The 26,575-nt window shown below is 44.0% G+C and overlaps 1 protein-coding gene across 1 annotated transcript; it reads left to right on the top strand.

The window, feature by feature from the left end:
- Positions 1-13,394: 13,394 nt before the first annotated feature.
- On the top strand, positions 13,395-26,467 carry LOC145361207 (scavenger receptor cysteine-rich type 1 protein M130-like). Its single transcript, XM_080216846.1, has 5 exons — positions 13,395-13,485; positions 18,001-18,033; positions 21,954-22,286; positions 24,881-25,195; positions 26,106-26,467. The coding sequence occupies exons 1-5, from the start codon at positions 13,440-13,442 to the stop codon at positions 26,465-26,467; spliced, it is 1,089 nt and encodes a 362-aa protein (XP_080072972.1). The 5' UTR covers positions 13,395-13,439.
- Positions 26,468-26,575: the final 108 nt, after the last annotated feature.

Here is a 26,575-nt window from a genome sequence, read left to right as displayed (position 1 = left end):
ACACATCGTTCTTGATGCAGAATAAAATACCCCACATTTCAACAGCAACAGTTGTTAATTTACGTGAAAACATTTCTACTATAAATAACACAAAAGGACGTTCAATGATTCAGTCTTCATTCTGACTCTGCCCTCTTTTGTGCAAACATAAACAAATTTAATATTTCATTATAGTTGTGTTTGTCTCTGTAAAAGGGTTAACTTGAACATGTCTGTGCATGTTTGTGAGTGTCCTTGAGTGTTTTGTTTTTATTTATTTTTTCCCTATTTTTTTTTTCTATGTCATTCTGTATCTGCTAGATTACCGTATTCAAATAGAGAGAGAGAGAGAGAGAGAGAGAGAGAATTGGAGCCAAGGATAGATACAGATTTGTCCTTTTTTGTCAAAGTAAGGAAAGCACTTAACTTAATGAGCAACTGGCATGGAAAGCTGTCAATATCATTCTGCATCAGCACAGTGACTGAACTGGTTTGCTGTGATTTTGACGACAGGGACGTGCTTTCCAGATGGGCTGTGGTGAGATTTGAAAGCTTAACATTACCAGATGACAGTCGAATCATCGAGTCTTTTTTGTAACAAAAACACAAATGAGAATTTCTGCAGCATTCCCTTAAGGCAGAGTTGGGGCAAGGTCAGTGTTTGATAATGTAGAGAAAGGTGGATTCTGGATAAAACTCCATGTCAAATCAATTTCGGAGGTTGTGGACATTCATTATCTTGATGCTCAGGCATTGGGCAGGCCGGGGAAAAGGACATTCAGGGGTAGGTCACCGTTTTCGTTATTGGATATTAAAAAAAAATCTGGTCTTCCCAAGTACAATGACAGGAACATTACCGGGTTTCGAATTATGGTATAATTAGTGGAGGCATAAAACGACTTACCGGGGACACCAACAATGGCGAGGATGGGATAGTAACCTGCCTGAATAATCAGCAATGTGAAGTAGATCCGGTTTTCTAACGACATCCAAGCATAATATGTAGAAAGTTCGTAAAGAGCTCCGGATAAAATTCTGCTCATCGTTGGAACATTCATATCTCTCGTTTTCCAAAAATGATCTGTCAGTGTAAAATTCCAATCTCTTATTCTCATGTCGGGGGTCACTGTTGAAACATTCAAATCCATTGTCCACAAATTATGGACCACTGTTTTAACATTGTCTGTCAATCTCAAATTGTGACCTCTCATCTCCCTCCGTCGACAGGCGCTGATTCCAGATCTATCCAGTGGCTACGGACAGACACTATGAGAGATAACATTGAAAGGAGTCTCATTTTAAAGAAGATGGAATCCCACAAGGAAAGCAATTAGGATTTTTTTTTCATTCTCTTGAAAAACAGATTCAGTTAACCCCTTGTGATAAGACAAGTGTTGCATCACTCACTGGCTTCAAGCTGTCGATATTTTTTGGGCTTTGAATTGATGCCCGGGGATTGGAAGAATAAACATGTTCGGATATGACAAAAAGGAAGACAAGATGAGAAGTACAGTAGCTTGCTTTGCACTGACAATGGTGCCGAGTTTCCCGAAATCATAATTAAGGAAAGAAATATGTGTTTCTTCAAATATATAAATGAAAAAAAAAATTCAAAACAACCTTATGAAAGTCAGATGAACTGATGGAAAGTTTATGTGCCATCGTGTGGTTATTTCAGGAATGTGGACGCAGGGAAAAAAGTGTTATCAGCTGCAATTCAATAGTTGTGGTCTGGAAACTGAAACACAGTTTGCAGGTCAGGTGTGGTGTGGTTGTGACACTGATAAGATGCAGAAATCAGAGAAGTGGCGTCTTGTTACTAATCACTCAGGCCAAATATATAGAGCAGTTTCCCTGGAATATTAAAAACAACTGTATTTCATTCAACAAACTGTCCATTCTTATCCATAAAGTAAATAATTCCAACACTTGAGAAGGAGGCACTTGTCAAAGCGATAAAGAAACACAGAGAGGGTGACAGTTAAAGCTCTTGGTGAACATACAACGGTTGCTAAATTCAAAAGACACATGTAGCTGAAATTACAATTATGCTTGAATGGAATAAATGGGTTTAATATAATTGCTCTCCTGGAAAAAAAAATTGCACATGTGCTGGTCTTCCAAGATATAAAGCTTGCTTCACACTTTGTTGAATAACACTCAAAAAAGAGCAATGTAGAATAATTAAATAAAGAAATCTGTGAATATTGTTCGTCACTGGACACTAGTCTATTTCTGAGAACACTCCGGCGGTGTGTATTGGACCAAGGGTCAGCACCTTGGAGAAGGTGCAGAAACGGATTCTAAAATGATCCAGGAAGGTTAGAGTTGGAAGCAAGGGGCATTATTTTATTGGTCATCAACTTCGCACAAATCTACGGTCGCCCTCTTGCCTGTTTAGTCTTTGAAATGACGGTTTTCTCGACACAAGTAGGTCAAGATTGGACAGCGCACAAGAACCGACATCAAGGGCAAGTGTGAAGCGTAAACAACATCACACACACACGTGTGGACGCTCCAGAACTCCACACAGGTTGTGCAAGCGTTTTGATGTGTTTAGTTGTTAATAAGTTGCAATTCAACACATCATCCCAACTCTGCGCCTCAGCTGTCTTTTCAGGATGACGCTTCCCACCTCCACAGTACCAGGAAAGTCCCAGAAAATGTCCCGTAAACATTTTGGCCCACACATTCCGATCGAAGGCAAATATGTAAATGCAGGCTTCCGTTTCCTGAGAAGCTGCACCAAAGCTCTGGATCTGTGAAGCAGTCTTGGAAGTTAAGCTCAGCTATCCGAGAAGCCCCCAGTGCACTGCAAGAGATTGTTAACCATGAGGCGCTGAGACTGTGAACGCCAAATGAAATGCAAGTTCCAGAAGACAGTTTTGTTGTGAAAACAGGACATTTTCCTCCTACAGTTTATGTTCTCAGAGGTTCCCCTTTCACTCAATATTCACCCTGTAATTTCAGGTAATATTGTCATAGTGCACAGCATCGCTAGTTCTCCAAATCTAGTTGAAGCTGTTGATTGATTATATTCCAATGAAGGCACCAATAGATAACCTTGCTTAATTTATTATCAGGAAGGGATTCCAATCTTTACATGGCATGTTAGAGTTTGATGCACAAATGAGCAAACTTAGTGTAAAGGCGAACAAACAGCGACAGGACCATGACGCATTCATTTCTAAGAGTTCACTCCAATATCGGACCATACCCATGACCTGTCCTGATAGGGTAGTTACTGGATGATACGGGAGAATATGGTTGATAATATCATATCGCGAGACGAACAATGGAGCACAAAGCACGTGACAGCCATGTTCCTATATCAGCGCGTCAGTTGGTGGAGAGGACAATGGGTGGAGTGACGTCACCTTTCCCATGGCTGGACAGGTCAGGGGGAATGGAACAGGATGGAGCAGAGATAGTGAGAAGGATTAGTTTAGTGTGTTGTGCATTGCACGACTCTGCCCTCCAGCCGGAACTGAGCATTCACCCAGAAGATAATTTTCCAACAAAAATGGAAGAGTTGGAACATGGAGCCTGATGGAGAAACCCAAGCTCCAGCTGAAGCAGGAACAGTTCAAGATCGCATGGCAGCTATTTTACTTCGACAATGAGCCTTTGAAGTTTATAATCAGTACGTCCAAACATTCCCTTTCGCTCCCTTGCATCCATTCCTGCTTACAAATCTTCCATCCCCGTTAGCTTCTTAACATTATAAACGACAATGACAGGAGTGTTCTGCGGCCGTCCAGCAGAAGCTGGTTTGGGGTGTGTTCAGTGTGAACAGTTTTTGGATTCAGTTCGGTGATACAGTGAAATGTGGCACAGCCTAAAACACTGCAAGCAGATGTCGTTCGCACCTGGGGAAGCCCCGTTCGACTGTGTCAAGTATTCATAAGGTGTAGGCCACTGACCTGGTCTACCATGTCTTTCTTGTAATAATACTGCTGAAAGTGTGTGACTGGGGGCTGCAATCTCTAAGGTGATTGGTATATCTGTGTCGGGGACTAGTAAGGCTGGTGTTGTGGCGAGGGTGCGCTTTAATTCAGTTCCTACAGCTGTGTGTTGGGCCGTCCACTCCCAGGTTGCGTGTCTCACGAGGTGGCCTCTCACCTCGCCGTTAACTAGGGGTCTCCCTTCACTATCCCACATGGATCTACAGACCCAGTTTGGGGAGTCCGGACACCATCAATCTAGGGTTCCATAGGCAGGGACAGTTGGATACAGGGGTGGACTAGAGCTTATGTTCTACATGGGGTGACCCGGACCTTCTATCTCAGTCCAGCTGACTGCACCTTGTGGGAACTTGCTGTGCATCACAGAATTTTTTTTACAGCGTTTCGATTAGTTTTAAGAGGGGGTTCAACACTTTCTGGAAATTTGGGATGACACATACGCACAGACTGACACACACGGGGTAAAGAGGAGGGGAGGGGATTCACAGCAGGCGAGAGTGTGTGGGTTACTTTGGGAAGGACTGCGACGGGGGAGGGGCGAGAGAGACAAAGATGGAGGGAGGTGGGGGGGGGGAAACGAAGACAGGGAGGGAGGAAGAGGGTCAGCGAAAGGCAAACATGGAAAGGGGCGGTGACAGAGATGGTGGGGTTAGGGAAGGGGGGAGAGAAAGACAGACAAGGAGGGAGAGGGAGAGAACAACAGACAGAGACGGAGAGAGAGGGGGGAAATAGGAAAAGGCAGCATGAGGTGAGGTTTGTGGGTTGCAGCGAGAGGTTGGGAAGAGACGCAGGATCACAGTGCCCCAAGCCAGGAATGGAAACCGGGTCCCTGGAGCTGTGAGGCAGCAGCGCTAATCCACTGTGTCACCGAGCTGCCCTACATGTTATCATTCAATTCTGAGGGTGCCGGGGGGGAGGGGGTGAATTTCACTGTCTCAGCCCCTCTCTGCCTCACTCTCTCTCTGTATGAAGATTTACCAAATGTTTAAAAAAAAGGTTTAAAACAGCAGACAGAAAATTATGGGATCTTGCTGTGCACCGCAGGGATTTTGTTTTTAAAATGGTTTGGTTTCGTAAGAAGAGGAAGTTCAACACTTTCTGCAAACTTGGGAAGACACGCGCGCGTGCGCACACACACACAGACACACACACACTCAGGGTATTGAGTGGGTCACAGCAGGTGAGAGTGCGAGGGTGTGATGGGAGGGATTGTGTCCCATCTGATCTCGGTTCACATTGCTGCTGCTGCTGTGGGATCTTCCTGTGTACACACTGGGCCTGTGGTCTTTTCCCGCACTGCAACATTGAGGACACTATTTTTTTTAAATAAAATCTTGCTGACGGGCCACAAAGTGTTTCGAAGGAAAACAGCAAGTTGAAACGGGGTCGGGTAAATTCAAGCACTTTAATCACTGAGGCATCGTAGGCTCTGCAGCAAGTGCTGGGGAATGGGAGCAGTATAGATTGGGATTTGATGGCCAGCATAGACCTGGTGGGCTCAGTGGCCCGTTCCTGTGCTGTGTGACTCTACTTGTCTCCCTCTCTCTCTCTTTCCCCAGGAATTTATGTTTGGATCGGGGGGGCGGGAGGCGGGGGGGGGGGGGGGGGGGGGGGGCGGGGGGGTTAGAATTCGCCTGTCTCTGTCTCTCCAATCTTCTTACCAATCCTGGCACCCCACCCCTCTCTCTGTCCCTCGACACTCCTATCTATATTTCATCTTTCAATAAAATGTGAAGGAAAACCCCAATGTGAATTGTGACAATTTAATTTCAGGGAGGGAAAGACAGAGAGAGAGAGACAGAGAGAGACAGAGAGAGAGAGAGAGAGACAGAGAGGGATAGTTTTACAGAGCAGGTTAAGAGCAGAACAGCAGGTTAGCTGTAAAGACTCGCACTCTAATCAGTATTCTGTAAACTGGGTGTGCTGTTACGTGCTCTGTCTGAGATCAGAACTTTCCACTCACCCGACGGAGGGGAAAACCCCGAAACCTTGTGGGTTTACGATCAAATAAATCTGTTGGACTTTAACCTGGTGTTGTGAGACTTCTTACTGTGTTTACCCCAGTCCAACACCGGCATCTCCACATCATGACTACCATCGAGGGAGACAGACCCAGGACCTGGGGCTTTGTGCTGGGTAAAGGGGGGTTTCAGATACCAGTGCTAACACACACACACATTCACAAAGACAGAGATACCCTAATATTTACCAATCCACCTGTAGAGAGACAGGGCAATGGATCCCCAGCCTTTTCATACACTCACTGAGTCAGACAAACTGCCGACACATCCTCAATCAACCTCCATCCAACCACATCCTCGACACCTCACCTGAACCCACCTACTCCAGGTATGGCCCCGTACAACAATCTGTCTCAGAGAGGGTTGTGGGGGGGATGGATTTGTTTGTGTTTGATGGAGGTGATTTTGTGTGTGTTTGAGGCGGGGGGAGGGGGGTGGTTTTGTGTGTGTTTGAGGGGGGGTAGTTTTGTGTGTGTGTTTGTATGTTTTGTGTGTGTGTGTGTGTGTGTGCGTGTGTGTGTGTGTGTGAGAGAGAGTGAGAGAGAGAGTGAGTGGGTAGGTAGCTGGGTTATTGATCAGCAGGCAAACAGTTTACCCCAAGGCTCTTCCTTCACATCATCAATACTGGGAGCTGAGGGAAAATGGGTTTAAAGTAACTGGCAGCCTTGCCCAGGCAGGGAGAGACCAGGCCTGAATGTGGATTATACCATTTATTCATCCAGAACGCCATCGGTTACAGGTTTGCATTTTTGCTGATATTTGCAAAGTTCGTTTTATGCTTCAGCTGCCTGAACTCAAACATTTTTTTTTACAAGTTATTTGTTGTTGTATTACAATTCAATTTCTGATTTCCAAAACAACCTCCGTTTCTATCTCTCTCGGTGTCTGAATGTGTGTGCCCTGTGTTTAATGGTTAATGAGTCACCACAGATCAGAGCTGAAAAAAAAAGTTTTTGACTGTTTTGAGAGTAGAAGCACTCGTTGGAGGAGGAGAGGAAGCGAATGAGAGAGATGTTTCCGTCAGATAAATGTTGTCAATGTGTCTTTAAGCAGCAGCTCTGCAGAGAGAGAGAGAGAGATGCAGTATTTTCAACTCTCTGGGAACTGTTCCCAGGGACACAGACACACATACACACAGACAGATATCAGCTCCTGTTTAAAGGAACAACCAGGCTGGAGTCTGTATCTATTTCACCCCCCTCCCCCCGCACCCACCCCCACCCCTCTTAAAAAATGTACTTCATTCATGAAGTCTGTGAGGGTTACATTACATGACTTTCCATTCAGTGTAATCCAGTTCAGTTTGTTAGAATACAGTGTGTGACCCTCTGAAGGAGTTGGCACATTAGTTAGATTTCTAATCTTCATTTCCTACCAAACATTCTCCAGTGTGTTGGGCTGCAAAGATCAGATCGACCCGGGCACGGACAAGACCACAGCAGATCAGCCAATGATCCCTGCCTCCCCCTCCAGCCCTATCCATCCTGGATCTACAGATGCCTGATTCCCCTGAAAACTGCAGTTATCCACAATGTTTACTACATTTCACCATTCTGTCTGCGTCCTCCCGAAACTTGCTGTTGTCCACACTACTTACTATATTTCACCATTCTCTCACTATCCCCCGGAAACAATCTGTTGTCCACATTGTTTCTTAGATTTTAACACGGATCCCTATCCTCCAAAAGCTAACTGATACCCTCACTGCTTAGTGATATCCAATCAGTAAAGCTTACTGATATTCAATCAGTCAGTGTCCACAGAAATCCTGGATATATCCCCAACATTTACAATCCTGACAAATCCTCCTGTTATCCTTATTCTTTGTTACGTTAAAGGAATCAGCCTGACTTCCAGATTCCTAGATCTACCTTCACTCATTACAACATTGCACCATTCTGTCTGTGTCCTGCATTCCTGTTGTCACTCTCACTGTGTTTGCCTTTCTCCCATCTTTCTGTGTTCTCCTATAATTGGTGATAATCATCATTATTTACTACATTTCAGCAATCTGTCTGGAACCCCAAACCCTGCTATTATCCATGCTGCGAACTATGTCCCACCAATCTGCCTGTGTCCTCTCATATCCAACTGTTATCCTCACTCTTTCCACTTCTCACACATCTCTCTGTGTCCCCCAAACACTGTTATTATCCTCACTGCCATCAACAAGTCAACAATCTTTCTTTGTACTACGAAGGCCTTCTGTTATCCTCAGTCATCTCCACATTTCACCACATTGTCTGTGTCCTCCAAAATCTACCCTAACTCCTCATTTACTGCTACACTTCACCAATCTGTGACCTCACACATCCTGCTGCTATCCTTCTGTTTACCCAGTTTCAACTCCCAGCCTGAAACCTGCCACATCCACAAACATCCTTATTGTTCACCACATTACAGCAAACTGTCCCATGTCCTCTCAGTTACCCCCTCACTGTCTCCATCTCCTGGTGTCCCTGTCTTACCACACTCAGTTAGAATATTCATTGTCTCCATCTACTGGTGATGCTGACTCAATGCACTCATTTACCCCTCTCTCCATTTGCTGTTGATGCTATCTCACTGCACTCAGTTACCCCTCACTCTCTCTATCCGCTGTTGATGCTATCTCACTGCACTCAGTGAGCCACCTCACACTATATCTGCTGGTGATGCTGTCTCAGTGCAATCAGCCACCTGACTCTCCATCAGGTAGTGATGCTGTCTCAATGCACTCAGTAAGCCACCACACTCTCTCCATCTCCAGACCAGCCTGTGACACTGAACCTCAAATGACATAGTAAAGCGAGCCAGGTATGTGACACAAAACTTCAACGGACAGAGTGAACCCAGCCAGTCCTCTGACATTCAAACATAAAGGATACAGTGAACCCAAACAATCCGTGACACTGAAACTGAAAGGACAGAGTGAACACAGTCACATCTGTGACACTGAATCTCAAAGAACAGAGAGAACCCAGACAGGTCTGTGACACTGAATCTCAAATAACATTTCGAACACAGCCAGGCCTGTGACACTGAATCTCAGAAGACATAGTGAATCCAGCCAGACCTGTAACACTGAATCTCGAAGGACACGGCGTATACACACGGTCTGTGACACTGAATCACAAGTAACAGTTTGAACACAGCCAGGCCTGGGAAACTGAATCTCAAAAAAGGGATCCCAGCCAGGCCTGTGACACTGAATCTGAAAGGACGCAGTGAAACCAGCCAGGCCTGTTGAATCTCAAGGAGCACATTGATCCCAACCAGGCGTGTGACACTGAATCTCAATGGACAGAGTGAACCCTGTCAGGTCTGAGAGCTTGAAACTCAAATAACATTTCAAGCACAGCCAGGCCTGTGACGCTGAATCTCAAATCACACAGTAACCCCAGACAGGCCGGTGACACTGAATCTGAAAGGACAGACTGACCCCAGTCAGACCACAAACACTGAATCTCAAAAGACAGAGTGAATCCTGCCAGGTCTGTGACACTGAATGTCAAAGGATACAATGTACACAGCCAGATCTGTGACAATCAAACTGAAAAGGGCACAGTGATCCCAGCCAGTTCCGTGACACTGTATTGAAAAGACAGAGTGAACCAGCTCGGCATTTGACACTGAATCTCAGAGAACACAGTGAATCCAACCAGGCCTCTGATACTGATGGCCAAAGGACAGAGTGAACCCAGCCAGGCCCGTGACACTGAATCCCAAAGGACTGTGTGAATACAACCAGACCAGCGTCATTGAATCTGAAATGATATGGTGAACAGAACCAGGCCTGGAACACTGAATCTGAGAGGACACAATTTATTCAGCCAGGTCTGTGACACTGAATTTAAAGACAGAGTGAAGCAATAAAGGCCTATGACAGTGAATCTCAAAGAACAGCCTGAACCCTGCCAGGCATGAGATTTGCATCTCAAATAATAGTTCAAACACAGCCAGAGCTGTGACACTGAAACGGAAAGGACAAAATTAATCCAGACAGGTCTGTGACACTGAATCTCAAATAACAGATCGAACACAGCCAGGTCTGTGACACTGTTTCTGAAAGGACATGGTTTATCCAGACAGGCCTGTGACACTGAATCTGAAAGGACAGAGTGAACACACCAGGCCTGTGACACTGAATCTGAAAGGACAGTGTGCACCCTGCCAGGCCTGAGACATTGAATCTGAAAGGACAGAGTGAACACACCAGGCCTGAGACATTGAATCTGAAAGGACAGAGTGAACACACCAGGCCTGTGACACTGAATCTGAAAGGACAGTGTGCACCCTGCCAGGCCTCAGACATTGAATCTGAAAGGACAGTGTGCACCCTGCCAGGCCTGAGATATTGAATCTGAAAGGACAGAGTGACTCCAGCCAGACTTCAGACAATGAATGACAAAAGATAAAAGGCACTGATTGATAAGTTAAAAAGTGCATTTGATCCAGGATAACTTGACAAGTTGTGTCCATAACTGACCCAGTGTTAAGACACAGAAATTGGAGGTAGAAGGCATTTTCTTGAAATGGAGGCTGATGTCGAGAGTGTGCCACAAGGATCAGTGCTAGTCACCTTATTGTTCATGACGTATATAAGATCATTAACTGTTTGGCAATATTCAAAATAGCAAACTTGACTGGTCGATAATGGGAAGGATATTACAAGAAGTCTCTCAAAACCAGGTTCAAGTCCAACAAGTTTATTTGGTATCAGGAGCTGCTCCTTCATCAGATGGGTGATGAAAGAGCAGCGCTCCGAATGCTCGTGATACGAAATAAACATGTTGGACTTGAACCTGGTTTTGTGAGACTTCTTACAGAACCCACCCGAGTCCGTCGCCGACATCTCCACATAATGGTCAGGATGTAGATGACAGAGAGATACATTGAACGTTCCTTTGTACAAAAGAATTGAACCATTCCAAAAAAAAACAGTGTAAAGGTGGGCGGGTTAGGTCGATTACTAATTGCCCCTTAGTGTCGCAAGATGTATAAATTAGGGCTACAGCAGCATAAGAAATGTGGAGTCACGGGGATAAAGCACGAGGAAGATGCTCTGTTGGAGAGTCAGTTCAGACTCAATACGTTGAATGACCTTCTGCTGCAAAATAGGGATCCTATGGTTCAATCGCTGTGTGTTAACCTGTGAGTTCTGGGATTGGAATTAATGCAGATATGTTGAGATTTCAGTTAATGCTCAGGCAAATAAGATACTTCACCAAGGTATTTGGACACTGATTAAACAAACAGGAAATAATCAATATATTTATGTTGGAGATGTGAGGCGTAAGAAATTTTAGCTGTTTTGTTTTGCAGACAGGTGCTGCCAAATGGAAAGATGAATGTTAATGATATCAAAGACCAATCAATGTTTGTTAACTCAACCTCCATAAACTGACTCGATACCCGCAGTATTTCCTAAATAACCAATCCGTAATAAGTCTTCATCCTGGATAACATATCAATATCTGAAACTCTAATTTCCATGGCACCCAGTACCTGCTTCAGACTTTGTCGCATCACAAAGTGACTACAGTGCTTAAGCCGCCCTCTCAGTAATAAAGGAAGTCAGGGATGCCAACGTCACAAAATGACTCAGATGGAAATCACTCCGTGTTTGTAGTTTATCATTTCATAGATTGGATACATTTTTGAGAACTGAAATACATTGAAACTGACCAAAAACTGTCAAGATATTATGGAAATAAAGGAGGAGCTGTACCCATTATCCCAAGATCTTATCTGCTCTCATCTTAATGCTATGACTGAACTTATGCAACCGGTCTGCTGTGTTCACGGGGGAAGCACTGAGGGATAATAGATATGGAACTGAATGGTGGACTCTCCGCGTCTAAGCGTGTCAAAGGTCTATGTGTAGAGTATTGATTTATGCAGCCCAGGCAATCGGTTTAATCTCACACCATTGATTTCAAATTTGTTGAACACAAGTCAAATTTAATAAGGTTTAGCGACACACTATTCTTGGAGTCCCCGATAACTATTCGTAGATGCCATTCTGTCACATGCTGCTGGTGAATTCATGAAGGGACTTGAAGTTTTACATGCCCCAGTGCACTGCCCGTCACAAGTTCCAATGTGCAGTTGCAATCTGTCAATAATAAAGTGCAGCAGAGACTAACATGCGAGCAGAGACCTGACCACAAGGCCAGGTGCTTCCTGTCGGTTCAGCAACCGCGCAGCGAGTGTTCTGAGGCTGCGCAGACAGTGAGCTGCTTCGGGATGACACAGAGTATAACTCAATACCAATTGCTTAACTTCTCAGGAATCATTTCTTCCTGTATGGAACAAATATGTTTGTGGGCTTCCCTTCTCTAAACCCGGCTCTGTAAAGACATTCACTCAAATGAATCTCAAGTTGATCATGAAAATAAAATTACATTTGTCCAGCAGATAAGAAATATTTCTGCGCGGCACAGTCCCGCCGAACTCTGTCACTCTAAACTGGGCGGAGGCAGCAAAATCGCTCAGATATGTAATGGTGCTTCTAAAGTATGTTCAAAAAGTAATAAAGTTCAAATAGAGAATAACAGTCCTTTAACAGAAACATTTAATCTACGATTTCCGCATGGAGATGTTACATATTAAAAACATTCATAAATTGGGCTTTCTGTCTTTCGAGAATATTGTTCTCCAAATAGAAGACAGTAAAAACTTTGGAGGTTGTTCTAAGAGCAAGGAGAAAAAGTTGTGTTTCCACTCGGGGAAAAAAAAAACTTTTTTTTCGATTCCATATGTTACTGATTTCAACTTCTTGCTTGAGTTGCTGCTGGACTGAAATGTCTACACTTTTCCCTTGTGAAAATGTGAAAATCAGGTTGTGAATTCAGGCTGTATTCGGACTCGATAGGACTCTTAAACAGCCGATTGGATTGGACTTGTCGGTGAGAACACTCACTCACAGATTTCTTGAGGAAAGTGATTGGATCTGACATGCAGTTTATGCATTTTCTCCACATCACAGTAGTCCATTTCCCCTGGATTTAACCTGGAAATTTTATCTCTTGTCATCTCCAAGGCCTTCAACTGTTCCTCGGAAATTGTTCTTTGAAAAAAGTGGTAAAACAGTGCAAAAAATGTACATAATCCAGTGCAGGCGGAATATGATTTGCAAACATTTTCCATATACATTTCTTTCAATCGTATGTGTCTGTGTTGTAAGATATGATGATTCGATGATCCGATGCTGGGTTAGTGACTCACTTCCTTATCAAAAATGTAGGCCTCATTAGCCGCACAGGGGAAGGAGGTGGATAGAACTGTCATTGGTATCTTTTATCAAACGGCAATTTACATTTCATACCTGGGAGCATTAATTACCCAGATGGGAGGAAATATTATTTTCTGAACAAAGAATTCATTCCTGCAGCGTTTGGTGTTTTAGAAAGTGTTGGAAGGACAGCGCGGTACCGGTGTACAAAACTCGGTGAATGGTCAAGTCTGATCGCAGTAACCGACAGTCGGGACGATGCTGCGCTCCTTCCTGACTCTAATTGCATTGCAGCTTCTCAACTGTGAGTTATTATTGATTGAAAGTATCCTGATGTCTGTTGAGAATTCACTGACATAATGTTTTAGCATGTGTATATGCGTAAATATATATTATGTATATATACTTAGAGAGAGCGATTTCATCATAAAAATTTTGGTAACAGATGTAAGGGAAAGTTGATGATTTCAATAATAAGTGCCATCTGGAGGTAATGGGATATTAATGTGCATCAATTTACAATGAGAGGGGGCGAGTTCAGTGTCGAAAAAGCTGGAGGGTGAAGAAGTGCTCAGCACATTGAAAATATACTTGCTTATGCGTTTGAAGTATTGTAACGCACAAAGGAGCCAAGAACAGGCGAGTGGGGTTAGACTGAATTGGTTTTATTCCACTCGGCACAGTCACTTTGGGCCTAGGGGCCTAACACATTGGCCGAATATTGTTCTGAGGCCACAAGTGCTCAACAGAAGTTGTATTTAATCGCCGTCTACCTGACATTCTTGTGCAGGATAAATAAATTGGAGTTGGAAATCAAAACGGACCGTCAAATCTGAATCTGGAAAATTGTGTGTTTTGTTTAGCAGTGTTTTGGATTCTGCGCTCCACTTCGGGGAAAAAGCTCTAATCTTTTCAAAGGTTTCCTTCTTTCTTATGAAGTGTGCACTGGGATTGGGAATTTAAGTAACAGACGTTTCAGCTGGTGAATAATTTAGATTCCCTGTTTCTTTTTTTAACGTATCCCCTTGAAAATACATTGAAAATATAGAACATCTGATTAATACATGTTTTAATTTCTCGGCCGAGGCTTACGGCAACCTGAGATTTAAATACAAAATTGAATGGAAATGCCGCACTTGTGCATGGACAACATATGACTTTAAAACCTCTGTTCGGACCACTCGATTTGTGTTGGTACAAATTACAGCAGCTGTTAGAATCTGCTGAACTGGAGTTTGAGTGGAGGCCAACTCACTGAGTTTAAAAATGCAGGAATTTTGGCGAGGGCCGTCCATGTATATTTCTCTTGATATTTCTCAGTATATTTCCTGTCCGAACACGTGTACAGGAAAAAAAAACACATCATTTAAAATAGGTGCTTCGGCCTCACAGTGTTGTGCTAGGTCTGCATTTTAACGCATTAATATGAATTATAATTAATACTGTCAATCATTAATTTCATTAATATGAAGACAATATTTATCTTATGTTGATAATGTAATTTGCTAAATATGCGTGATTTGCTTTGTGACGTTTGTTGCTCAATTGCCTCATATGTCCAACCGGAATATTACCAGAATGTGTTAAATTAATATTTCTATGCAGTGTTTTTTTTTCATCTTGTAATTATTTTTATTTCTCAAAATTATTCCACGTTTTTATGTTCTCTCTATGTCTCATGCCGCTTTCTGTGGCAGATCGAGAACTGTTCTTTCATCTCCTTCCACAGTTTTGTTCCATTTCATTTGTTCAGTTGGTTATTTTCGCTCGGTTCCCAAGGTGCCTCTTTAGTTATATTCATTAATCCGAATGTCACTGAAAATGCTGGTTAACTGATAGAGAAGCGCCCCATTACTGTTATCAAACGCTTCCCGCAGTAAAGGACCGAGAGTCCGCGAAATAATATCTTAAACATACTGTTTAGACTTTCCAGTTGCTTGAAAGAACATGTCTTATAAAAGGGTGCAGAACAAATGTTATGTTGCAATGTAATAAATCCTCTTCTCAGTAATCTCATCTCATTAAAATGTGGTTTTGTTTTTGTTGCTACTGAATCCCCAGTTAGCTCGCAGATATGAAGTGAATATTGGAATCGTTGACTTAACCTGCCAAAATTATCACAATATACTTTGAGCAAAGTTGCATTTCCTGGTCGTTAGTCTCCTAAAACAACAGCCAGTGAATAAGATAATTAGATTTACCGCTGAATCCAACTCAGATACGTCGGCGGGTAGAATTAAACACTCCGCTGGCTCTGTTGTACAGATGGAACAGACATGAGCTGAAATTCTAGCTGAACAGCGCAGTCTGGGTGTAGATCGCCGCTACTATTAGAACAGCATAGATTGCCGAGTGGAAACTGCGTGAATCAATTGATTGCCGAATCCCAGTAAAAGTTCTCGTTACTATCAATAGAATCCGTACACAGATTTGGGATAGATATTTATCAGTGGAAGAGCAGTATGCTCGTCCTGTGGTACAGTGAGCTACCATATATTATACAAATTATTTTGAGTTGAAGTAGTGGGCACGTTTGTAAATACTGAAAAAAATTAAATATTAAGTCTAGGTGGGACCAACATTGCTTTAACTGGCATATTAATCAATATATTTAATATCATTCGCAGTAGCGAAATAATAGGGAAATGAAAAATCCGACTTGTTCCGCGAATTTACTGCATGAGTATTTCTGGTTGGAATTTGGAAAAATGAGCTTTAGAAACCAAAACAAAGCTTTCTCAACCGGACATTAACATCAGCTTTGTGTATCAATGACTGGATTCTTCTCAGCCTCTTCCCAGACACTCTCAATATCCATTGAGCTTTCTGTTGTTTATAATGAGCCATGAAAACCCGTTACTCATTCGAGGTTGACGAACTCCACCGTTTCCTTCTAAAATGTTTTGAACCATTTACCACCGTTAGCTTCGGCCTCCAGAACCCGGAGGAAAATAAAAATCACCCTGTCTCGCAAAGATTGGACAAGTGCCCGCTTATATTCTAAATTTGATATCTTACATCAGGCAAGTGTTAATTTGGTATGGACACACTTTTGGAAAATATGGTTCCACTTGCGATTCCTAATCTGCCCTTCCTGCTGCGAGCTAAACGGTTCCAGTGTTTAACGGTGGTTTCCATCTGCAAATATGATGTTATGTAATTAGTTCCACTCGGAACACTGATATGTATTTGTTTCGTGTTCAGTCTCATAGTTAAAGCTAAAACATTGGCAAATCGAATACTCAGTCACTGGCAGATGTATCTGCTGCCTTACTGTTTTATACTAACGACGTTTTGTGACCTTGAAATGGGTCTACATTTTTCAGTACCGAACTTTCCATGTCTCTATATCTCTTTCAATAACGTTAACTTTCCACATTCACCCACGGCCTGAGCACTCTTGTTATTATTATGCTCCCTCTTGTGAAGTCAGTGTCCCTGGCAATGGCGGCATTTATTATCTGTGCCCAGATGTCTTCAGGAACTGATGTCTTAACTTTTTTTTTTGCTGCCTGGCTGCAGTACATGATGCACTGGTGCAGGCAGAGTGACATTAGGGATTGAGCTCACACCAGAATGAAGCAACCCCCATATCGTCCTAACTCAGCATGTTGACCAACTTAGGAGGGCATGTACAATTCAGTGCATTGCCGTAGGCCTGTCCTTGTACTTCTAGCTGGTAGAAATCGCGGGTTTGGAATGAACTGCCAAATGAATCTTGGCCATTTGTTGCTGTGTATCATCTACACGGTACACAGATGATTCAGGTGATGGCTGGTATTTCCAGAAAATCAGGCTTCTGACCAGCACCTTCTCCTTCACTGCTTGTTGGTGCCATTCGTGATCTGTTGCAGGAGGAAAGGGGGCACAGGCGTGAAGTGAGAAGGGGACAGTTTAAGGAAGGTGTGTGAGATCAGCTCAGAAGCTAGTGCATGCCTGGAACGCGCTGCCAGAGGAGGTGTTGGAAGCGGACACATGAGAAACATTTATATGGCACCTGGATGGGTAAAAGAATAAGGAGGAAATAGAAAGAAGCGGGCGGAAATAGGGCTTATGTTTCTTATTATTATTGTGTATCATGATGGACAGGGACTTGAAGGACCGAAGGGTTTGGTTCTGTACTTTTCTGTATAATTTCTTCATGAAATGGGTCCACGGTTCAAGAGGAGAATTACTAAAAGCTGAAAAGTGGAGGAAAATATAGAAAGACGGAATGGGGGAAGACGGTCCAGAGATTCCAGTTGGACAATTGAAATTGTGAACATTTAGAGAAAATAGTAAAATGTTATCCCACAATTCTGGCAATGAGTTCACCTTAAGTGCAAGTTGTGCAATATTGTTTGTGAAGAGTTAATAAGGATAGCTGAGGATTGTCTGCATTGGAAATAAATGACGCACTGTCCGTATTGTGGACGGTGGTGCAGAGATATTCGAGTAACTTTATCATTGTTACCCTGTGGATCAAGTCATAATTTTCAGCAATCGAAGCGGTGACAAAATCACTCCCCTGTTGATTCTCTTATGTAAACTAGGGATTAAAAGTGATTCGGAGATTTGACTGATGCAAAATAGCACTGTTTGGGAATACGTAACACTTGGTTAAAAGACACATACGTAAAAAAGTATGAGATCAGAATATTCATAGGCCATAATATTATGGGGATGGTAATTTCACTAAAATGTTTTAACATCAAGTGTTTGCAAATCATACACTGAAGGAATAACACAGATCCTCGGTGTTGACTTTGTGATGTATGGTTTTGACAGTTTCATTCATTTCGTGTTCCAGCAAAGACTAATTTTCAAAATTTCATTTCAGGCAGACCAGGGAACAGCCAGGCTGATCCATCAGGTAATCGCCCTCCAAGTTCATATCTGATATTTCACTGCACTAATCCATCCAACTGAATGATAAATCCCTGAGACAATTTCAGTATCTTCGCGTTCAATGGTTTGGTTCCATTTCAGTTGTGAAGGAAAGTGTTCTTGCAATGCTTTCCTGAAAATCTTTAATTGCTGCTCTCTAATTCAGAACGGCAATAAATAAGGTCCCCGAGAAGGAGGGTGAGAGGCAACGTGGCCCCGCTGCCGTTTACAAATACATTTCAATTCCCGAGTTACCAGCCAGTGCTGAAATGCACTGTGATTCTATGGCTCTTCCACCACCGGTATATTAGGGTTCCGCCGAAAACTCGCCGCATCTTCCCGCCCCGGGAAGGGCTGGAGACGACCTGACTGCCCCATTCAGCCGGCTGCAGCAGGGCGGCCCTGGTTCAACAGCGGTGACAGATGCCGAATCCACACTCGGATTGGGATTCCACTATATTAGACCAGGCAGTATGGTGGACCGTGGACCATAACGGTCCTGAGTTGTGTGGATTGAATCAATGAAACATCTATCGAAACTCATGCCTGACGCAGCGGAATGATGCTTCCAACTTCCAACTGATTTACGAATGTTTCCCACTGTCAATCCATATTCCCGCTTCATATGTATCACATTACAAAAGAACAAAAACAGCCCGGGAAAAAGGCCCTTCGGCCCAAAGTGCCCGCTTCGCCATTTTGACATTACCAGTCTCCCCTCCACCTTATCTATGCTTATGGCATTCCACATTGAGGGAAAATAATTTAGGGACAATTTATTACCTCCAATCAGCCTAATAGCACATCTTTGGAGTGTGGGAGGAAACCGGACCACCCGGAGAAAACCCACGCAAGCACCGGGAGAATGCGCAAACTCCCACAGACACTGGCCCAAATCCATGTGTCTGCACAGCAAACAGTGATAGTCACTGAGCTGTCGTGTTGCCCAGCATCTGGTCCAGTTTAAGCACACACGAACGACATGAAGCACTAGGCTAATCTCGAACATCCAAGAGCAGCCCTAGTACGGCCCATCGCGTGTATGCCCCTCGTTGAACAACAAAGCAGACCGACTTAAAACCTGTGAATTAAACGAGAAAAACATGAGTATCATACCACATCCTTTTACATTACCAGGGACGTCCCTATGTTAATGAACCTTATTTAAATCAACCTCCTATATCCTCCCAACTCCAACCCACTCATGTGCCTGTCTATGCCACCCTTAAACAACTTCAGCGTGCCTGCCTCCACCACCTTGCTTGGCACAGCATTCCATACTCCCACTACCCTCTGTGTGAAAAGCCTCCCTATAATATCCGTGTTATACCTCTCCCCCCTCACCCTAATCCGTGGACCCTCGTATTGTGCGTCTCTAACATAGGAAATAGCTTACCACTGTTTACCCTATCGATACCCTTCATAATCTTATATACCTCTATTAGATCCCTCGTCCCCCCGTCCCCCCCCCCCCCCCCCGAGTCGCCGTCTTTCAAGGGAAAAGAGCCCGAATTTGCTCAAACTTTCCTCATAACCAAGTCCTTCCATAACAGGCAACATCCTGGTAAACCTCCTCTGCACTCCCTCCAGAGTCTCCACGTCCTTCCGGTCGTAAGCAGACCAGAACTGGACGCAGTACTCCAAAAGCGGCCTAACCAACGTTCTATACAACTGCAACACTAGACTCCAGCTCTTATATTCTATACTCCTTCCTATAAAGGCTAAGATACCATAAGCTTTCTTCACAAACTTCTCCACTTGTACTGCCACCTTCAAAGACTTGTGCACTTGCATCCCCAGGTCCCGCTGCGTTTCTGTACTCTTTATAAGTTTACCCTTTATCATATAACTCCCCCCTACATTATTCCTGCCAAAATGCATCACCTCACATTTATCCGGATTAAACTCCATTTGCCATGTATCTGCCCAATATACCAGCCTATCTTTGTCCCGTTGTATTGCCAGACACTGCTCCTCACTGCCCGCCAATCCAGCCATCTTAGTGTCATCTGCAAATTTGCTGATCACACCACTTACTCCCTCTTCCAAGTCATTTATATATACTACAAAAAAAGAGGTCCCAGTACTGAACCCTGCGGCAAGCCATTAGTGACAGACGTCTAGCTAGAAAAGGACCCTTCCACTACTACTCTCTGTATCCTCTGAGCAAGCCAGTTCTCAACCCATCTACATACCCGGCCTTGTATCCCATGAGCCTTAATCTTTTCAACTAACCTACCATGAGGGACTTCGTCAAATGCTTTACTGAATCCCTATAGACTACATCACCGGCTCGTCCTTCGTCGACCGTTTTTGTCACCTCCTCAAAAATTCTGCCAGATTCGTAAGGCAAGACTTTCCCTTTACAAAGCCACGCTGCGTATCTTTAATCAAATCGCAACGCTCTAAGTTCTCATACATCCTACCCCTAAGAATCCTCTCCATCAACTCGCCTACCACTGACGTGAAACTCACCGCACGATAGTTCCTAGTGTTATCCTCCCTACCCTTTTTAAACAATGGTACCACATTAGCTATCTTCCAGTCCTCTGGGACCTCACCTGTGTCCAAAGAAGAGACAAAGATCTGTGTCAGAGGCCCAGCAATTTTATCTCTTGCCTCCTTAAGCAGCCTAGGATAATTGTCATCGGGCCCCGGAGATTTTCCAGTTTTAATGCTACCTAAAAGCCCTAACACTTCTTCCCTCGTCATGGATAGTTCCTTCAATTGGTCTACAGCTCCCTCGAAGACTGTGCCAGACATAAAGCCCCTCTCCTTCGTGAATACCGACACAAAGTATTCATTCATGATCTCCCCCATTCCCTTGAACTCTAAGCACAATTCCCCTCCTCTGTCCCTGAGAGGACCGATTTTTCCCCTAGCCACCCTTTTGTTCCGAACGTAAGAGTAAAACGCCTTTGGATTTTCCTTAATCCTGTCTGCCAAAGCCATTTCATGCCCCCCTTTTGCCCTCCTAACTCCCCTTTTGAGATCACTCGAACTCTCTCTGTATTCCTGAACCGCTCTCTCCGTTCCCAGTTCCTTACACCTCTCGTTTCTTCCTGACCAAGTCCTCAATATCTCTAGTAATCCACGGCTCTCTAATTCTACCTTTCTCATCCTTCCTCTTAACCGGCACATGCATTTCCTGCACCCATTTCAGTTTTCCCTTGAAAGACTCCCACATGCCTAACGTGGACTTGTCCTCCAACAACCTCTCCGAGTCTGTATCCCTAAGCTCCTGCCTAATCCGGCTGTATCTAGCCTTCCCCCAATTTAGAACCCTCCCCTTTGGACAACACTTATCTTTTTCCATTAGTATCCGAAAGTAGACAGAGTTGTGGTCACTATTAGCCACATGTTCACCTACTGCAACCTCAACCACCTGACCCGGCTAATTGCACAGAACTAAATCCAGTATAGCCCCCTCTCTCGTCGGGCTATCTACATACTGCTCCAAGGACCCTTCCAATGCACATCTTACGAATTCCTCCCCGTCCCAACCCCCAGCTCTAGGCACCTTCCAATCCACACCAGGGAGATTAAAGTCTCGCAGCACAACAACACTGTTCTTCCTACTCTTATCCAATATGTCTCTACGTATACCCTCTTCCACTGCCCGCGGGCTGTCGGGCGGTCTGTAGTAAACCCCTAGCATAGTAATCGCTCCCTTCCTATTCCTCCACTCCACCCACAGAGACTCAATTCCTAACCCCTCTATATTATCCTCCCACTGCACCGCTGTGATGTGCTCCCTAACTAACAGCGCCACTCTCCCTCCTCTTTTCGATCCTCCCCTATCATGCCTAAAACACTTATACCCCTCAAAGATCCTGCACACATTCGATGCTTGATTTGTTTCATGTTGCATCAGCTGGCGAAGAACTGTTTTTTTGTATTTTACAGAGACGGTGAAGCTGAGACTGGCGAATGGGCAGAGTCGGTGCGCTGGGAGAGTGGAGATTTACTACAGGGGACAGTGGGGCACTGTGTATGGTAGTGACTGGGACCAGCGGGATGCCGATGTTGTGTGTGGGGAGCTGGGCTGCGGGACCGCGCTCTCTGCACCAGGCGGGGCTCACTTTGGGGAAGGATCCGGACTCATTGTGACGACAGAAGTTGAGTGCGAAGGGAACGAGACCGCCCTGCGGGAATGTCGCTCAGAACCATGGGGTGACCTTCGCCACGATCCTGACGATTACTATTCGCACTCCTATGATGCCGGCGTGGTTTGCTCAGGTAAAATAAAAAATCTGTCCACCGTCTCCAGCCTGCTCTCCGGGAAAGGGCGGATAAGGTATTCTGAGACGGTAAAGAGAGTGGCAAACAATTTGAATATTCTGAAAATAGAAGTGGTGTTACATTAACACCAGAATTCAAGTTTATAATGAAGTCACAGCAATGAGAGTCCAAAGACGTGCGGGCTGGGTTGATTGACCATTCTAGATTGCCCTGAGTGTCAGGGGATGCACAGGTTCGAGGGATTAGTAGGTAAGTGTGTTTGGATATAGGGATTGGGCCTCGGTGGGATTGTGGTAGGTGCAGACTCGGTGGGCAGAATGGCCTCTTCCTGCACTGCAGTATTCTATGATTTCTGACTAAAGAGAGTGATTAACAATTTCCACAACTGTGTCCTTGAGCTGAGCGCTTGTTGTTAGCGATGTTCAGGAGAGGAGTTGTTCGCTCCTGGTTCCTCACTGTTCAGTTCCGATCACCATTGAACAAATAATGAATCATTCCAGGGCCACACAGAGCAAATCCTGGGCAACAATCAGACTTCTGCTGAACTATCGTTTATCTCCATCTATCCGCAGTGTTTGGTTTATTCTGCTATTTTAACTTAACTCCAAATCGTACATTTCTTAATGTTTATTGCTTTGCATCGGAGTCCAGGAATTTTCCCCTCAGATGTAAATGTGCTGGGAGATTGGAGATTCTCCAGAGATACAGTCGCAGGCAGCCCGATCCCCAACCCTTCGAGCTCTCCAGCAAACCACGCCCCCCCCCCGCCCCCCCGGACTACAAATGCCTCAACCGACACAACCACACGACTGGACGCAAAGACAGGCTTGATAGCAACCACGGTGTGGGAGGGGGGATGTCATTTGGGAGAAGGGGGTGGGGTGTGGACATTCTTTCTGGGAACGAGGAGGGACGAGGTGGTCGAGGGAGATCCTGGTGTGCTAATGCGTCCCCATCTTGCCTGTGAAGAGTCAAAAGGTCAGGCATGCTTTGATCGGCTGGCTGTGTACAGAGGTACATTTAAGGGGAGTCCGGATCATTCGGCACTCGGTCAGAATTGGCGGCTGTCTCTGAATTAAATCCGGGTTTCTCTGTCCATGTGTTTGACATTTACTGACTATTGATAGCGGAGGCCATAGAGCGCTTATCCAGTCACTGCGGCTACTTTCAGAGCAGCAATCAGTGGGCAGATTGAAGGTGTTCCAAGAGCGGAGTGAGGATGAGAAGGGTCTGGAGGAGAGTCATGCGGACTGGAAACTTCCCTCTATTCTTCCCTCGCCTCTAATTCTGCCACAGCTGCTGAATTGTTCCAACATTCTCTGATTTTGTGTGAGAGGGGACTGGCTGGATATTCCCTGTCTCTCCAGGCGTGTCGTTTTAATAACTGTCATATAAATCCTCTTCTCAATATGTTTGATACAATTTTGAAACTTATCTCCGTCTCACTCCCTGAATCTGATGAATCCCACCTATTCCTGTATGGTTTCCACTCGTGTGAATTACAATTAGAGTCTGTCAGGGACAGAGATCAGAAATGTTCTTGGTGGAGTGTTCCGTTGCATTTGAATAAATTGTGCTGGATCAATTTGTTCAGGAGGTTGTATTTCAAACAAATGTTCGGCAGTCGATATTTTCTCCAGAATAAAATGAAGGGAGATTAGTTGTTTTAATATTTAAAGTTGCTGCAGCTTCAGGCAGATTTCACACAGTGTAATCTGATAGAAGGAGATGTTTTCTAAACTCAGTAACCAGTAGCTTGGGACACTCTCACTGGACTATTTTCCAGAACAGGAGATGCTTTCAAGGATGGAGTTCCAGATATGGGTTGAACAATGACCTTGAGACTTGAAGCATACTCTAGCCCTCTAAACAGAAATGCCAAAAATACTGAAGATTTCTGATTACATTTTGCACCAGGCCTTTATATTTTAGTGATCTGTGTAGATGGACCCTCAGTAAAACTCGAGTGTTGTTTGCTAATTCCCATTTAGACATTTTGAGATGCATCGTTTCATTTCTGCTTGAAATACTTTCAGAACGTTCATTCTTAACACGTTTCCGCGCCGAAAAACAACTAAAAATGTTGATTTTGTTTTCTGTCTAGCAGTTGGTAAGTTCCTGGGCAAATAATTCCATTTGTTATTGATTCAGGTCCGCTTGTTGCACATTCTGATATTTCCCATCCCCAGGCGGTAGGCGGAAGCTTTACTCAGAATTTATTGAGATAAACCAGCAGTTGATTTAGATTAAGGGGGAATGGGGAAGAGAGTTCCAATGGAATCGCTGTGAGACTGAACACGTCTCCTGGAGAGAATAAACACTGACATAGATTGCACTTGATGAAATCTCTTTAATTATAGAATGTCTTAATGCAGAAGAAGCCATTCAGCCCGCTGAGTTTCACCGACGGAGCATCCAACCCTGGTCGGAGCCCACGTTTTCACCTCGATAGTTCCTCTGAACTAAACATCTTTAGGTTAAGGGGCAACTGCGTGGAACCAGATTCAGAACCAATCATGATAGAACCTAGTTTAGCAGGTGTGAATATTTTCTTGATAATAATTCGTGTTTTTGTGATTCATGTTGTTCAGCCCACAGATTTCTAAAACTAGTATCCGGGCCTTCCCCATGTTCCGGCAGACTCGAGATCCATAACCATACAGCTTCGGGCACAGTGTGTGACCTTGACTTCGATTGGAATGATGCCAGAGTGGTCTGTGCTGATCTTCAGTGTGGAGCCGCCGTTTCCGTGAGAAAAGGGGCTTATTTTGGAGAGGGGACTGGATTTATATGGAACGATAGATTTGAATGTAAAGGCAGTGAGACAGGTCTGCCGGACTGCTCTCATGTTCCTGTAAGTCGTTCCGAGTGCAGCCATAGCAACGATGTCAGTGTGATCTGCTCTGGTGAGTACAGACTTGTAAATATTAGAAAATAAACTTAATATTTTAGCAGGAGCGATGACAGTTGTCTTTTTCTCCAACATGGAGATAACTAACCCGACCTTCATATTCCATGACATTTGTTGTAATTTTGAATTATTATTTCAAAGTATGCACATTTATTGGAAATCAGAAATATTATTCATGTTCTGAAATTAGCAGATTATTATTGTTGATTTAGTACCTTGGCCAATTTTATGTGTTTATCTGAATTGTATGTGTTTGCATTCTAAAGAGGATATTGGTGCAGCAGAATTAATGTATATTTTTTATTCTTATTATTTCAAATATCTTCCATCAAACAAAATAATTGAATGAGCTCAAAAAAAAGCATTGCAAGTGTTTGTTTTACATCCACTCACCAGCTTTCAGGTGGAATATTGTATTAATGTGTAGAGGAGATTTCAAGGCATGGACAACGTGTCAATAACGCGCATGGCCTTCACAGTAATGCGGGAGCTTTTCAAACGACCTTCATTTTCTGAATTAAGCGTTTCCAGATTTTGTCTAAGTTTGGAGGTGCTCAACTTATTCCTCCAGAGGGTGTAATTTTCTAATTGCAACCCAATGTAATATTTAAACTCGGCGCGCATTATTTAAAATATAGACTGGACCTTCTCCAAAGACATTATATTCTGTCAATGGCATATTAGCTTTTCTCTTCAGGATGGACTGTTCACTTTGGGTTGAAGCACCTTCCCAAAACTATCACAAAATATGTTAATTAGTTCGATGTGTTCATTTGTGAATATTGGACAATGATTGTGGATGCAACTGAAAAGTGTGTTTTCCCTTTTACACAAAAAAAGACCGTCATATGTTCTTTTATTATCGATGTATAAATTATTTGGGTCTGTGTTTATCCCTGAAACAGGAAACCGTGGGCCGAGATTGGTTGGTGGAAAGGACAGGTGCTCCGGCCGGGTGGAAGTGCTGCATGGAGAACACTGGGGGGCGCTCTGTGATGTTTACTTTGGTTTAGAAGAGGCCAGTGTGGTCTGTGAGCATCTTCAGTGTGGAGTGGTAGAGAAAATCCCGAGAGGTGCAGCCTTTGGGAAGGGGAATGGGACAATATGGAAGGAGAACTACAGCTGCCGCGGGAACGAGTCCCGGTTGTGGGAGTGCCCGGTTTCATCCGTGGAAGAGTTTAACTGCTCACATGGAAATCATGCCAGTGTCATCTGCACGGGTGAGTCCCTAAATCAAGATAATGAAAACACGTGGTGCTGCGGTTGAAGAGGATATTTCTATGTTTGACCGCACAAATGCTAACCCATCCTGGAGTCCCATAAACACATTATCACTCTGTCCATTAATGTACTTGCTTCAGATATGGAGCAACCA

The sequence above is a fragment of the Carcharhinus amblyrhynchos genome, chromosome 34 (genome assembly GCF_965287045.1).
Source record: "Carcharhinus amblyrhynchos chromosome 34, sCarAmb.v2.hapA, whole genome shotgun sequence".
Classification (NCBI taxonomy): domain Eukaryota; kingdom Metazoa; phylum Chordata; class Chondrichthyes; order Carcharhiniformes; family Carcharhinidae; genus Carcharhinus; species Carcharhinus amblyrhynchos.
This window is presented reverse-complemented; position numbering and strand designations above follow the sequence as displayed.

Excerpts from the sequence above, each read along its gene's own strand:
- LOC145361207 (XM_080216846.1), top strand. The coding sequence starts at position 13,440 with ATGCTGCGCTCCTTCCTGACTCTAATTGCATTGCAGCTTCTCAACT. Across the intron at positions 13,486-18,000 it reads TGCATTGCAGCTTCTCAACT|GCAGACCAGGGAACAGCCAG; the intron begins GTGAGTTATTAT and ends ATTTCATTTCAG. Across the intron at positions 18,034-21,953 it reads CAGCCAGGCTGATCCATCAG|AGACGGTGAAGCTGAGACTG; the intron begins GTAATCGCCCTC and ends TGTATTTTACAG.